This window comes from Balaenoptera ricei, chromosome 15, assembly GCF_028023285.1.
Source record: "Balaenoptera ricei isolate mBalRic1 chromosome 15, mBalRic1.hap2, whole genome shotgun sequence".
Classification (NCBI taxonomy): Eukaryota; Metazoa; Chordata; class Mammalia; order Artiodactyla; family Balaenopteridae; genus Balaenoptera; species Balaenoptera ricei.
The window spans coordinates 23731056-23747728 of NC_082653.1; the positions used below are offsets into that span (position 1 = coordinate 23731056).

The window sequence follows — 16673 nt, forward strand, 5'->3', positions numbered from 1 at the left end:
TATAAGGAATAGGGGACAAGATGGACACAGGGGAATTAACCCAATGGATGTCAAGTTCTAGCCACACATACACAAACTGAAGACTCACATGAATTTTTGTCAAGCCGAGGACGCTTTAATGGGACTTCACTTCCTTTTGATATCTTCCGTCTTCTCAATTCCAATGTTATTGGTTGCAAAGTTTGAGAGTTTGAATCCACAGCTATAATGTATATAAAACCACACCAAAAAATCTATGTAGTTTCTTAGTGACCAATCCTCATATTACATGTAAATAAAACATATATATAAACATCCACACACATCCTTGCATGATAAATAGGCCCTCAAAGGGAATTCTTACTTAAGTCAAAAGGGAAAAAAAAAGTGAAATGGGTGAGAAATTACTTCCTTTTAGGAGACGCAGACACCCTGCAGACTGACCCTCCTGAATCTTTTTGGTTTCTCCTATGACCCAGCTCTATTCATATATTTATCTCCTGAAACCCTCTCTTTAAATACCCCAACGTGACTGCTTTAAAATATGAGGGTACAAAGGCAACAGAAAAGTCATTTTTATCACAATCAAATCTTCTTATCAAAATTTGGCTTATACAATACTCAGGAAATCCACCAGGCAGGCTAATTCTTAAAATGTGTACCCTGGGACTATGGTTTGATTATTATTTTCAACCTCTACTTACTAAATTGGTTAGCTTGGCATTGGTCCTAATTTTGAAGGACCAAAAAGAATGTCAACATTTACAACCTCTTAAAAACAATTCCAGAAAAATCTCAGGAGACTATGCCATATGATAGTCAGTGCCAGGCAAGGCTGCTTAACACTGGAAAATCCAGCCCTGACATAATTTCGCAGTGCAGAAGCTAAACCCTTAGATAGTATTCACTCTTTATTTTTAATTTTTAAATTATTTTTAAAAGTTAATTAATTAATTAATTAATTTTTGGCTGCGTTGGGTCTTCGTTGCTACGCACGGACTTTCTCTAGTTACAGCCAGCGGGGGCTACTCTTCATTGCGGTGCGCAGGCTTCTCATTACGGTGGCTTCTCTTGTTGTGGAGCAGGGGCTCTAGGCGCACAGGCTTCAGTAGTTGTGCATGGGCTCAGCAGTTGTGGCTCGCGGGCTGTAGAGCACAGACTCAGTAGTTATGGTGAACGGGCTTAGTTGCTCTGTGGCATGTGGGATCTTCCCGGACCAGGGATCGAACCCATGTCCCCTGTATTGGCAGGCTGATTCTTAACCACTGCGCCACCAGGGAAGTCCCTCACTCTTTATTTTTAAACCTAACACTTAAGAAGTTCTCCCCCATGAGGAAAGGTGAGAATCCAAAAGGCAGGCAAAAGAAAGAAAACAAAAGAAAAGAAATAGTGGGGGACTTCCCTGGTGGCACAGTGGTTAAGAATCCGCCTGCCAATGCAGGGGACATGGGTTCAAGCCCTGGTCCGGGAAGATCCCACATGCTGCAGAGCAACTAAGCCCGTGCGCCACAACTACTGAGCCTGTGCTCTAGAGCCCGCATGCCACAGCTACTGAAGTCCACACACCTAGAGCCCGTGCTCTGCAACAAGAGAAGCCACCACAATGAGAAGCCCACACACTGCAATGAAGAGTAGCCCCTGCTCGTTGCAACTAGAGAAAGCCTGTGCGCAGCAACGAAGACCCAATGCAGCCAAAAATTAATTAATTAATTAATTTAAAAAAAAAAAAAGAAAGAAAAGGAAAGAAATTGGGAAGCTTGAGGCAAAGGTAGGGCTGGGGGTCTGATGAAGGTTGAAATGAGATAAAGAAGCAGCCAGGAGAAAGAAGAGGGAGGAAGGGAAGGAAATGGGAGGGGAAGGGGGAAGGGAGAGAAAAGACTCAAAGACCAGCAGCTTCAGACCTGCCATGTCAAATGGCCAAAGGAGACAGGGCAGAGCTCTGAGGAGGCAAACCTGATGAGAATGCTGAACTCTTTGGCTCTTCCTGTGTTCAATCTTCTCAATGGGCCAACATTATTTTGTTCCAAGGGTGGGAACTTGGAGATCACACACATTCCAAATTAAACACAAACAACCTTCCCCAAACAGCTCAGATCCTGTTCCAATAAGGTCTGTACAATCTAGAGAGCTCAAGACTCCACCGTGTCAATGAACTTATTCCAAGCAATTTTTAAAGGGGATTTGAACTATATATTAGATACTGGCAAACCTTCTTCACTTTGATACCACATACAAACTGGGGCTGACCATACAGAACTTCAGTGTTTCCCAAACTCTTATTACAGTAAGAATTATCTGGGAAGGTTGTTAACAATTAGCATTCCCAGATCCTGCTTCAGAAAATTCTGACTGGGGAGGAATGCCTCAGGGAAGTGTTAACAGTAAGCTTGGAAAACTCCAGTTCTCTATTAAATTGATCCTATCTGGTGTGAAATCCTACACTTAATAAAAAGGCCTGCTTATTATATCCCACATCTTAACACGGTACACTGCCCAGAGGTTTAAAACCTCCGGACTTTCTCAATTAGGGTTCCTCATTTGAAAACAGAACACAAAGGTAATTTTCTCAATTCTCCCAAGAGTGGTTTCTCATTCTAGTATCACTCTCAATTTGCAGAAGTCAATTCATTAGAGGTCACAGATGCCTTGGGCATTAGAGCTTAATTCTCTCTTGGAACCCTACTGAGAAAGCCAATGAGGCCAGTGCTGTCCAGTAGACATATGAGAGCCATAAATGGAAGCCACATAGGTAATTTTCAATTTTTAGTTGTCACTTTAAGAAGTTTAAAAAAGTGAAATTAATTTTAAGAATATATTTTATTTAACCCAATACATCCAAAACATCATTCCAACATGTAGTCAATGTTTTTAAATTATTGAGATATTTTACATTCCTGAGTGTTTGTTTGTTTTGTTTTGTACTATTTGAAAACCAGTGTGGTTTTTTGTTTTGTTTTGGCCACGCTGCACGGCTAGCAGCATCTTAACTCCCCGACCAGGCATTGAACCCTCGGTGCTAAAAGTGCAGAGTCCTAACCACTGGACCACCAGGGAATTCCCTCCCTTGTGTATTTTACAAGTTACAGCCCATCTCAATTCAGAGTAGCCACATTTCAAGTGCTCAATAACCACAGGTGGCTAGCAGCTACCATATCGGACGGCACAGGTCTAGGCTCTACTTAGGCACAGGGACAATTCCAGCATGCTCAGATCTTGAAAGTGAAACCCACTTATAACCACTGAAGGGGGAAGTGCCTTACTTCATCTGGGAAGATATCAATCTATTGTCTTATTTCATACCTTAAAATTAGAAGATGTAAGAAGTCTGTCTACTGGGAACGAGTACTAATACATTTATTTGAAGTAAATAAAGGTAGAGTTTTTGCCACAGAAATTAAGTCTGGTGTAGCTGTCTGGATTGATAGATAGGACTGGCTTTGCATTCTACATCATAAGGGAACAACAAATGAGCTAACTCTGTAGTTCCACAGTTTTGATGAGAATATATTTTGTCATATTTTATATTTTAAATTTACCTTTGGCAGCTATTCAAACTTGTAAGAAAAAAACAGATATCACTTTTTTTGTTTTTGGCCTCACCACATATCGTGTGGGATCTTAGTTCCCCGACCGGGGATCGGACCCGCGCCCCCCCGCAGTGGAAGCGTGAAGTCTTAACTGCTGAACTGCCAGGGAAGTCCCCAGGTATCACTTTAAAACTAGGGGATTCACAGTTTTTCAATATTTATGTAAAGAACATGTAAACAAGAATGTCTGAAGGCCATTGCCAGATAATCACAGGCAGCGTTCAGTCTAGAGATCCTGGGGGTTCTTCACGCCACTCAGTCTAGAGAAGGAATGTTTGCCTTAGGAAGAAATTCAGGGTTTGTTTCTTTCTTGGCTATTCTAGAAGAATTCCATATTTCAACTTTTTAAAATAATTGTGTATTCTTCCCTAAATCCTCTAACCTCGACTCTACCAATTAGCCATCTCAGCTTTTTATTTAGACGGGGAAAATTTCTGATCCATAATCACTCTCCAGAGATCTCAATTTCAAATGTACCCATACCTTCCTAGGTCCAGTGTTCTTTCTTGTCGCCTCCTCCAGATGCCCACTCCTATTTACTTCTCCTTTCCCCTTTCATGTCGCTCATGAAAATGCTATTTCCTGATTCTACGTTCTAGTAAGCTTACTTAAAGTGAAATCATTTGAACTGGCAAAAGCAAAAGACGTTATTAGCTTATTAGGCTTTATCATATAAGCTGAAGTATCTAGTGAAGAGTTATCTGTCACCCCAGAAGCCCAGTCAAGAACATGTTTCCTAAACTTATGTTCACCTGGATATATGCCTCCCATAAAATTCAGCTCTATGGGCATGACTTGTTTTTAGATGACAGGATGATTCAAAGTCAGTCACAAAAACAAAGGCTTGAAGTACAGAAGTTATAAAGAACCACAAAGGACCACAGAAGAACACTCTGGCATTGCACACTTGGGAAACTCACCAGTAGGAGCTATGGAAGGGGGTCTGCCTCGCTTTCTTTTTGGCTCCCTCAAGCTTTCTTGTGGACTCTTCACAATGTCATTTTCAGGTTTCTTATCCACTTGAGCATCTCCAGAATACTCTCTGTCATTTTCTGAAATGTTCTCCTTATCTTCCTTCTCGTTCTTGGGAAGGCTCTTCTCCGACACCTTCCCCTTTTCAGAACAGATTAACTTTCCTTCTTTATCAGGCTGTTTGGGTCTCTTTTCTGTCTTTAAGGCTTTGTCCTCTTTGTCTTTCTTCACATTGGCTGTGGCTTTTCTCTGCTCTTTAAACTTCTCTCGTTTATCAGGAGATGATGAAAGACTTTTGTGTTCTGTTTCTTTAGGCCTAGCATTACCCACAATATTCTAAAATGAGCAAAATAGCGATAAAACACACTTTGGGATTACTTGCAAATATAAAATCAGATGTTTTTTTGTAAACTTATGAAGACAAAGAAATTAAAAGAGGACATGTATCAGGTCACGTAATGGAAAGCACCACTGAAAATATACACCCATATTCTGAGGTTTGAAAACCAGTCCTAAGTTTAAAGAAAATAACAGCCATGTTCAATTCCTTCTGACACAATGCTATCTCCCTTTTGATTAGTAAGTCACTAAAAAATAATTAAAGGGACAGACAACTACCCCAGGGACCTCTTCTGGGAAGCAATCTTTTTGACAGAGATGCCTTCATGCCCCATCCGTCTCCTCCCAAGAATGACTACACTGACCCAGGGCCTTTCAGAGGCTGGCTCAGTTTGCCAGCAGATGCTGATGTCCTGTGTAGAGAAGAACCCAAACTGATAACTAGAGGCGAACCGGAAAGCTGTAAAGATTTTCCATCTCAAAAACAGGGTCTTTGCTTCCTCTACTGGGTAAAGGCTGTGCTCAGTCGAACAAGCCACCTACTGCGTTCCTGAGCTACTGAGTTTTTGTCCATTAGGAGAAAGTACTGTTTCTTGGTTACTTTCCTCCTAAATTACTTTTTCAAAATTCATCTTAAAAGTCTTGTGTCCTAGTATACTGTCTCATAATAAAGCCAGCTCTGAAAGCTCTGGAGTTTCCAAAACTACAATTAAGTTTATTTGTGTAAGTATCTTTCTTCCAAGACCTCAAGAGAAGAGCAGAGACCACCACACCATGTTCATATTGGATCCCTAGCACCAAGCACACACTTGGCACACAGATTTCTGCCAGGAGCAGGAAGGACTGCCTAAATACACAGTGAGTAAAAGTTTAATTTGTTCCAGAGGGAAAAGTAATAAACAAGGAGAAGCCCTGTGGTTAGAAACTAAAAGAAAATATTTTTTTCAAGTCCCCAAAATTTTCTGAAAGCAGCCAGGTTTGAGAACAAGCACTCCTCAGTAACTGCTGGCAGAAATATAAATTGCAACCACCAGGAAGGGGGGTTGGCAATTTAGGTCAAAAGTCTTATGTTTATACTTTTGAACTAGAATGAATTCCTAGAAATGAAATCTGCTAACAAAATAATCAGACGTGTGTACCCAGATTTACAAATATCCTTAAATGACCATTAGAAAACTGGTTACACAAAGTAGGGTTACATACATATTATAAATACTACTTAGCCATTAAAAGCTATATTCCCATACAGTACTTAGGAATTTGGGAAAATGTTATTTTGTTAAAAGAGCAAGTTATAGAACAGTAACATATGACTCAAATTTGGAAAAGAAAAATATATATACATAAATATCTTTTTAAAAAAATACAGAAGGCTATACATTAAAATGTTCTGAGCAATTGCATCTAGATGATAGAATTATACAATTTTTACTTTCTTTGCACTTTTCTGTACTTTCTAAGTTTTCTACAGCAAACATATATTGTTTCTATAACTTCAAAAAAAGATAAATGTTCCTGAAATATAGATTATCAAACCACTTAGGGCAGTACAATCCTATTTAAAAAACAAAAAACAAAAAAAAATCTACTCTAATACTACATGAAAAAAGCTTTAAAAATTGTCTGACAGATATTTGTAAGAAATTTTGCTTTGTAAGTGGCCTAGCTGAGAAGTCATTTATCCAAACCACTATGTCCTCTTGGAAAAGAAAAACAAACAGGAGCCATGGGCCTGTGCTTGACCACCTGCCAGGTCTGAGATGACATGAGACACTCAGAGGCAGCTGGGAATTGAGGACTGAAGACCCACAAATCCATACAGGGTGAGGTGCCCATCCCCAAGCCAAGGCACCATGAGTACTATCAATCAGAGGAAACAGATGAACGTTTGTTATGTGGAGCCCTAGACTTCCATTTGTGGAAATTCTAGATACAATCTGACAGTTCTGGACATGTTCTTAATACAGTCCTCTATCTATCTATAATTTTGTCAATTTTCTGAAGAGGAAAACCAGAAAGGCAAAAACACTTTTGAGATTATCTTTAACAATATCATGCATCACGATGCTTTGGAATTGCTAAATACATGTTCAGAAGAATTTATTAGAAGGTTCCAGGATTACCAAATACTGTCATATCAACAACCACCCAAAGAAGTAAATAACAATTAGTTACAATCAGAATCTTTCCCCTCAGCTATTTCATTAAGACATAAATATGAAAAAAACTAAAAGGGAAAAAAAAATCATGAAGAAAGTAGGCAACACTTCTAGATGGCCAGCATCTATCTGTGTGCACCATATTTCCAGTATCAAAACTCAGGACCCGTGCTTAGACAAGTACATGGATGGTGAAAGGGACAAAAGGAAACAAAATTTTCAACCCAGGCACATCTAGCACAAGTGTTTGCCAAATCTATGCCAAATGGCGGCTCCGTAACCACCAAGCCATGGTCCTGAGCTGAAGGACAAAGTCAGATGAGGAGAAAATATCTCCATCTCTTCAACCACTCAGCAAGTTCCCTGTGAGGGGAAACAGCTCTGTGGGCAGGGCACAGGAAGAGAGAAAAAAGAATAACAACCAGTGCTTTGGGAAAAAGACAGATAACAGGTAATGGTACTCAAGTACTGGCATTTCTGAAAAGAATTGGTATGAAAAGAAAAAGGCAGAGAGAGAGACAAATATTTACAATTTCTGAAAACTTGTGTATTGCTCTCTGGTGAAATCATGTCAGATGAAGGAAAGATTTTGTCATCATAAACAAATGTAACATCTTTGAGAAACAAAACTATAACATTAGCATTATTCATACCACAAAGCATAAAACCACATCTCTCACCTGATCTTTCGAAAAAGCTTTGACATGAATATGTTTGACAGTCTGAACTACTCCATCATAAAATTTCACAGTGTAAGTACCTAAAATTCAAAAAGATATGATTTTAACTTGCAGTTTCATGAAAGCAACAAAACTTTTCAAAGCATAAACACAAGGGAGCTCCAACCACAATAATAAACATATGGGAATTAAAAAGTTGTTCAAGAATCACATTCAATCTTACTTATGTCCAAGATAATAGTACACTTGCCTTTTCCTCTTTATCTTTACAAATCTTTTTATCTGTACAAATCAAAATCCATCAAAAAAAACCTCATTTTTATGGTGCTTCACTAAATCTTAAAAACTTGCACTGACTTAGACCAAGAACAAAGAGCAGTAAAACAATTAAGAATGTAAGGAAACACCAACAATGAACTATCAGAGAAATTAAGGGAACAATCCCATTTATTGTTGCATCAAAAAGAATAAGATACCGAGGAATAAACCTACCTAAGGAGGTAAAAGACCTGTACATGGAAAACTATAAGACACTGATGTAAGAAACTGAAGATGGAAAGATATATTGTGTTACACTCTTGGTGGGAATGTAAACTGGTACAGCCACTGTGGAAAAAACTGTATAGAGGTTTCTCAAAATACTAAAAATAGAATTACCACATGACCCAGCAATTCCACTCCTTGGTATATATCTGAAAAAAACAAAAGCACTAATTCGAAAAGATACATGCACCCCAATGTTCACAGCATTATTTACAATTGCCAAGATATGGAAGCAATCTAAGTGTCCATCAACAGATGGATGGATAAAAGAGGTGGTACATATATATACATATACATATACAATGGAATACTACTCAACCATGAAAAAAGAATGAAATTTTGACATTTGCAGCAACATGGATGGACTTGGAGAGTATTATGCTAAGTGAAATAAATTAGACAAGACAAATACTATATGATCTCACGTGTGGAATCTAAAAAATACAACAAAGTAGTGAATATAACAAAAAAGAAACAGATTCACAGACACAGAGAACAAACTAGTGGTTACCCGTAGGGAGAAGGAAACAGAGGAGAGGCAAAATAGGGATAGGAGATTAAGAAGTACAAACTATTATGTATAAAATAATCTACAAGGATATATTATTCAACACAGGGAATATAGCCAATATTTTATAAGAACTATAAATGGAGTGTAACCTTTAAAAATTGTGAATCACTATATTTACACCTGTAACATATAATATTGTATGTCAACTATACTTCAATTAAAAAAAATAGGATATAAGGAAAATACAAATTTATTTATTGCTTGGTGAATTATTAATGTTTATCACTTAATCTTTATTTTCTGGGCTTAGAAGTAGTAATATCTTTTAAACTTTAAAAGAAATACGACCATCTGCTAAAGGTATTATGTTTTTAGAGGTCACATTACTCTCAAAATCCATATGAATTAGCTGCATATTACAATGTTTCAAAATAGAGACTAGGCCAAAGCACTAAATGGTGACCGCTACATTGTTAGTTTTGTTCCTTTTTTTTTTTTTTTTTAAGTCCAACAAAAATCACTCTCTGCTAAAAAACCGAAACTGGAAATACAAATAATCTTATCTCCCCAAATAACGCATCCAACTACAAAAGTTCTCATTACCTGTACTCAAACCAACACTTTCAAACTTTTGCATTTTAGAACCCACCCATTTCTCTCTCTCTCTCTCTCTCTCTCTTTTTTTTTCTTTTTGGTCCCAGGGATTTATTAAAAAAAAAAAAAAAATTACAGTTAATCTTGTCAAGATTATCAATGAACCACTGGTAGTCATGTAATGATTTACCACTAGTAAACATGGTCAGTTTTCAGGACCAATTTACTACCCAACATGGAAGAAATAAAATAAACCCCAAGGGTTGGGAGCAGAATAATGCAACGATGAAGTTAAGATCTTCTGGCTGGTTGCCTCCTTCTTATACATTCTCTCCCCACCCACCGGCCCTCTCCTCCAGCCCTGAATAGGGTCCTGCCCATGGCTAGCCACCTCTACTGAAACCCTCCCTCTTCAGTGTTCAAAGTCCAAGCAATCTGAGCCCAATTATTTTTCAAACCTTATTTCGAATTACCAGCATACAATACCCACCAACACAAAGTGACTAGCTACTTGCCACCCACTGAAACTGTCTTGTAACATTTCCACCTCCACATCTTTATCAAAGTGTTTTCCTGCCTGTAATGTGCCACTCATTGATCCTTAAGCACTCAGCTCAAAAGACCACAATAGTTCAGTAAAAGTTTCCTGACTTCCCTGCTACTGGAGAGTTCTCCCTCCTCTGAACTTCTCAGACTCATTTGGTACCTGGCCTGCAGAGCCTCACATTTAGGTGCCTTCATATAGAAGGCAGATCCCAAATCGAAGGCAGGCTCTCCAAGGCTAGAGACCACATCTGACACTAGTTTCTCACACAGCGCCAGGCTCACTGTAACCAGTGTTTCTCAAAGTGTAGTCCCCAGACCAGCAGCATCAACAACCCTGTGAAATTACTGGAAATGCAAGTTATCAGCCCCACCCTCAATATGCTGAATCAAAAACTCTGGCAGTGTGACACAGATATGTGTTTTAATAAGGGCTTGAGGACTTCGCTGGTGGTGCAGTGGTTAAGAATCTGTCGGCCGATTCAGGGGACACAGGTTCCAGCCCTGGTCCTGGAAGATCCTACATGCTACAGAGCAGCTAAGCCCATGAGCCACAACTACTAAGCCTGTGCTCTACAGCCTGTGAGCCACTACTGAAGCCCACGCACATAGAGCCCATGCTCCTCAACAAGAGAAGCCACTGCAATGAGAAGCCCACACACCGCAACAAAGTGCAGCCCCTGTTCGCCACAACTAGAAGAAAGCCTGCACGCAGCAACGAAGACACAATGCAACCAAAAATTAAAAAAAAAAAAAAGACTCCATCTTGCAAGAACACCAAAATCACAACTAACTGCTGAACAATCATCAACAGGAAGACACTGGAACTCACCAAAAAACATACCCCACATCCAAAGACAAAGGAGAAGCCACAATGAGATGGTAGGAGGGGCACAATCACAATAAAATCAAATCCCATAACTGCTGGGTGGGTGACTGACAAACTGGAGAACACTTATACCACAAAAGTCCACCAACTGGAGTGAAGGTTCAGAGCTCAACGTCAGGCTTCCCAATCTAGGGGTCTGGCAACGGGAGGAGGAATTCCTAGAGAATCAGACTTTGAAGGCTAGTGGGATTTGATTGCAGGACTTTGACAGGACTGGAGGAAACAGAGACTCCACTCTTGGAGGGCACACACAAAGTAGTGTGCGCATTGGGACCCAGGGGAAGGAGCAGTGACCCCAGGGAAGACTGAACCAGACCTACCTGCTAGTGTTGGAGGGTCTCCTGCAGAGGCAGGGGGTGGCTCTGTCTCACCGTGAGGACAAGGACACTGGCAACAAAAGTTCTGGGAAGTACTCCTTGGCATGAGCCCTCCCAGAGTCTGCCATTAGCCCCACCAAAGAGCATGGGTAGGCTCTAGTGTTGGGCTGCCTCAGGCCAAACAACCAACAGGGAGGGAATCCAGCCCCACCCACCAGCAGTAAAGCGGATTAAAGTTTTACTGAGCTCTGCCCATCAGAGCAACAGCCAGCTCTACCCACCACCAGCCCCTCCCATCAGGAAACTTGCACAAGCCTCTTAGATAGCCTCATCCACCAGAGGGCAGACAGCAGAAGCAAGAAGAACTACAATCCTGCAGCCTGTGCAATGAAAACCACATTCACAGAAACACAGACAAGATGAAAAGGCAGAGGGCTATGTACCAGATGAAGGAACAAGATAAAACCCCAGAAAAACAACTAAATGAAGTGGAGATAGGCAACCTTCCAGAAAAATAATTCAGAATAATGATAGTGAAGATGATCCAGGACCTCGGAAAAAGAATGAAGGCAAAGATCGAGAAGATGCAAGAAAGGTTTAACAATGACCTAGAAGAATGAAAGAACAAACAAACAGAGATGACCAATACAATAACTGAAATGAAAACTACACTGGAAGGAATCAATAGCAGAATAACTGAGGCAGAAGAATGGATAAGTGACCTGGAAGACAGAATGGTGGAATTCACTGCTGCAGAACAGAATAAAGAAAAAAGAATGAAAAGAAATGAAGACAGCCTAAGAGACCTCTGGGATGACATTAAACACAACAACATTCGCATTTTAGGGGTCCCAGAAGGAGATGAGAGAGAGAAAAGACCAGAGAAAATATTTGAAGAGACTATAGTCGAAAACTTCCCTAACACATGAAAGGAAACAGCCACCCAAGTCCAGGAAACACAGAGAGTCCCATACAGGATAAACCCAAGGAGAAACACGCCGAGACACATAGTAATCAAATTGGCAAAAATTAAAGACAAAGAAAAATTACTGAAAGCAGCCAAGGGAAAAATGACAAATAACATACAAGGGAACTCCCGTAAGGTTAACAGCTGATTTCTCAGCAAAAACTCTACAAGCCAGAAGGGAGTGGCATGATATATTTAAAGTGATGAAAGGGAAGAACCTACAACCAAGAGTACTCTACCCGGCAAGGATCTCATTCAGATTTGATGGCGAAATCAAAAGCTTTACAGACAAGCAAAAGCTAAGAGAATTCAGCACCACCAAGCCAGCTCTACAACAGAATAATGCTAAAAGAACTTCTCTAAGTGGGAAACACAAGAGAAGAAAAGGACCTACAAAAACAAACCCAAAACAATTAAGAAAATGGTCATAGGAACATACATATTGATAATTACCTTAAACGTGAATGGATTAAATGCTCCAACCAAAAGACACAGGCTTGCTGAATGGATACAAAAACAAGACCCATATATATGCTGTCTACAAGAGACCCACTTCAGACCTAGGGACACATACAGACTGAAAGTGAGGGGATGGAAAAAGATATTCCATGCAAATGGAAATCAAAAGAAAGCTGGAGTAGCAATACTCATATCAGATAAAATAGACTTTAAAATAAAGAATGTTACAAGAGACAAGGAAGGACACTACATAACGATCAAGGGATCCATCCAAGAAGAAGATATAACAATTATAAATATATATGCACCCAACATAGGAGCACCTCAATACATGAGGCAACTGCTAACAGCTATAAAACAGGAAATCGACAGTAACACAATAATAGTGGGGGACTTTAACACCTTACTTACACCAATGGACAGATCATCCAAACAGAAAATTAATAAGGAAACACAAGCTTTAAATGACACAACAGACCAGATAGATTTAATTGATATTTATAGGACATTCCATCCAAAAACAGCAGATTACACTTTCTTCTCAAGTGTGCACGGAACATTCTCCAGGATAGATGACATCTTGGGTCACAAATCAAACCTCAGTAAATTTAAGAAAACTGAAATCATATCAAGCATCTTTTCTGACCACAACGCTATGAGATTAGAAATGAATTACAGGGAAAAAAACGTAAAAAACACAAACACATAGAGGCTAAACAATATGTTACTAAATAACCAAGAGATCACTGAAGAAATCAAAGAGAAATCAAAAAATACCTAGAGACAAATGACAATGAAAACACGACGATCCAAAACCTATGGGATGCAGCAAAAGCAGTTCTAAGAGGGAAGTGTATAGCTATAGAAGCCTACCTCAAGAAACAAGAAAAATTTCAAATAAACAATCTAACCTTACACCTAAGAAATAGAGAAAGAAGAACAAACAAAACCCAAAGTTAGCAGAAGGAAAGAAATCATAAAGATCAGAGCAGAAATAGAAATAGAAACAAAGAAAACAATAGCAAAGATCAATAAAACTAAAAGCTGGTTCTTTGAGAAGATCAACAAAATTGATAAACCATCAGCCAGACTCATCAAGAAAAAGAGGGAGAGGACTCAAATCAATAAAATTAGAAATGAAAAAGGAGAAGTTACAACAGACACCGCAGAAATACAAAGCATCCTAAGAGACTACTACAAGCAACTCTATGCCAATAAAATGGACAACCTGGAGGAAATGGACAAATTCTTAGAAAGGTATAACCTTCCAAGACTGAACCAGGAAGAAACAGAAAATATGAACAGACCAATCACAAGTAATGAAATTGAAACTGTGATTAAAACTCTTCCAACAAACAAAAGTCCAGGACCACATGGCTTCACAGGTGAATTCTATCAAACATTTAGAGAAGAGCTAACACCCATCCTTCTCAAACTCTTCCAAAAAATTGCAGAGGAAGGAACACTCCCAAACTCATTCTATGAGGCCACCATCACCCTGATACCAAAACCAGACAAAGATACTACGAAAAAAAGAAAATTACAGACGAATATCACTGATGAATATAGATGCAAAAATCCTCAACAAAATACTAACAAACAGAATCCAACAACACATTAAAAGGATCATACACCATGATCAAGTGGGATTTATCCCAGAGATGCAAGGATTCTTCAATATACGCAAATCAATCGATGTGATACACCATATTAACAAACTGAAGAATAAAAACCATATGATCATCTCAACAGACGCAGAAAAAGCTTTTGACAAAATTCAACACCCATTTATGATAAAAACTCTCCGGAAAGTAGGCATAGAGGGAACGTACCTCAACATGATAAAGGCCATATACAACAAACCCACAGCAAACATGATTCTCAATGGTGAAAAACTGAGAGCGTTTCCTCTAAGATCAGGAACAAGACAAGGATGTCCACTCTCACCACTATTATTCAACATAGTTTTGGAAGTCTTAGCTACGGCAATCAGAGAAGAAAAAGAAAAAAAAGGAATACAAATTGGAAAAGAAGAAGTAAAACTGTCACTGTTTGCAGATGACATGATACTATACATAGAGAATCCTAAAGATGCCACCAGAAAACTACTAGAGCTAATCAATGAATTTGGTAAAGTTGCAGGATACAAAATTAATGCACAGAAATCTCTTGCATTCCTATATACTAATGATGAAAAATCTGAAAGAGAAATTAAGGAAACACTCCCATTTACCACTGCAACAAAAAGAATAAAAGACCTAGGAATAAACCTACCTAGGGAGACAAAAGACCTGTATGCAGAAAACTATAAGACACTGATGAAAGAAATTAAAGATGACACGAATAGATGGAGAGATATGCCATGTTCTTGGATTGGAAGAATCAATATTGTGAAAATGACAATATTATCCAAAGCAATACAATCCCTACAGATTGAATGCAATCCCTATCAAATTACCAAAGTTATTTTTTACAGAACTAGAACAAAAAATCTTATAATTTGTATGGAGACACAAAAGACCCCGAATAGCCAAAGCAGTCTTGAGGAAAAAAAAAAAGCAGAGCTGGAGGAATCAGACTCCCTAACTTCAGACTATACTACAAAGTTACAGTCATCAAGACAATATGGTACTGGCACAAAAACAGAAATATAGATCAATGGAACAAGACAGAAAGCCCAGAGATAAACCCACACACCTATGGTCAACTAATCTATGACAAAGGAGGCAAGGATATACAATGGAGAAAAGACAGTCTCTTCAGTAAGTGGTGCTGGGAAAACTGGACAGCCACATGTAAAAGAATGAGATTAGAACACTCCCTAACACCACAAAAATAAACTCAAAATGGATTAGAAACCTAAATGTAAGACTGGACACTATAAAACTCCTACAGGAAAACATAGGAAGAACACTCTTTGACATAAATCACAGCAAGATCTTTTTTGATCCACCTCCTAGAGTAATGGAAATAAAAACAAAAATAAACAAATGGGACCTAATGAAACTTCAAAGCTTTTGCACCGCAAAGGAATCCATAAACAAGATGAAAAGACAACCCTCAGAATGGGAGAAAATATTTGCAAATGAATCAACGGACAAAGGATTAATCTCCAAAATATATAAACAGCTCATGCAGCTCAATATTAAAAAAACAAACAACCCAATCCAAAAATGGGCAGAAGACCTAAACAGACATTTCTCCAAAGAAGACATACAGATGGCCAAGAAGCACATGAAAAGCTGCTCAACATCACTAATTATTAGAGAAATGCAAATCAAAACTACAATGAGGTATCACCTCACACCAGTTAGAATGGGCATCATCAGAAAATGCTGGAGAGGGTGTGCACTGTTGGTGGGAATGCAAATTGATACAGCCACTATGGAGAACAGCATGGAGGTTCCTTAAGAAACTAAAAATAGAATTACCGTATGATCCAGCAATCCCACTACTGGGCATATACCCAGAGAAAACCATAATTCAAAAAGACACATGCACCCCAATGTTCACTGCAGCACTATTTACAATAGCCAGGTCATGGAAGCAACCTAAATGCCCATCGACAGACGAATGGATAAAGAAGTGGTAGATATATACAATGGAATATTACTCAGCCATAAAAAGGAACGAAATTGAGTCATTTGTTGAGACATGGATGGATCTAGAGACAGTCATACAAAGTAAGTCAGAAAGAGAAAAACAAATACTGTATATTAATGCATATATGTGGAACCTAGAAAAATGGTACAGATGAACTGGTTTGCAGGGCAGAAATTGAGACACAGATATAGAGAACAAACGTATGGACACCAAGGGGGGAAAGTGGCGGGGGGGGTGGTGGTGGTGGTGGTGTGATGAATTGGGCAATTGGGATTGACATGTATACACTGTTGTGTATAAAACTGATGACTGGGGCTTCCCTGGTGGCGCAGTGGTTAAGAATCCGCGTGCCAATGCAGGGGACACGGATTCGAGCCCTGGTCCGGGAAGATCCCACATGCCGCGGAGCAACTAAGCCCATGCGCCACAACTACTGAGTCTGCACTCTAGAGCCCGCGAGCCACAACTACTGAGCCCGCATGCCACAACTACTGAAGCCCGCAGGCCTAGAGCCCAAGCTCAGCAACGAGA

At 39.3% G+C, this 16673-nt stretch overlaps 1 protein-coding gene across 7 annotated transcripts in view; it reads right to left on the bottom strand.

Annotated features, from left to right (window-relative positions):
• PHF20 (PHD finger protein 20) overlaps positions 1–16673 on the bottom strand; it is a 138139-nt gene that overhangs the window by 72578 nt on the left and 48888 nt on the right. For all 7 annotated transcript variants that reach the window (XM_059898144.1, XM_059898145.1, XM_059898146.1 and 4 more), the window contains 3 exons: positions 7717–7796; positions 4487–4874; positions 89–202 (listed from right to left, as the gene is read on the bottom strand). In XM_059898144.1, the coding sequence (XP_059754127.1) occupies positions 89–202; positions 4487–4874; positions 7717–7796 (582 nt within the window). The remainder of the gene's footprint in view (positions 1–88; positions 203–4486; positions 4875–7716; positions 7797–16673) is intronic.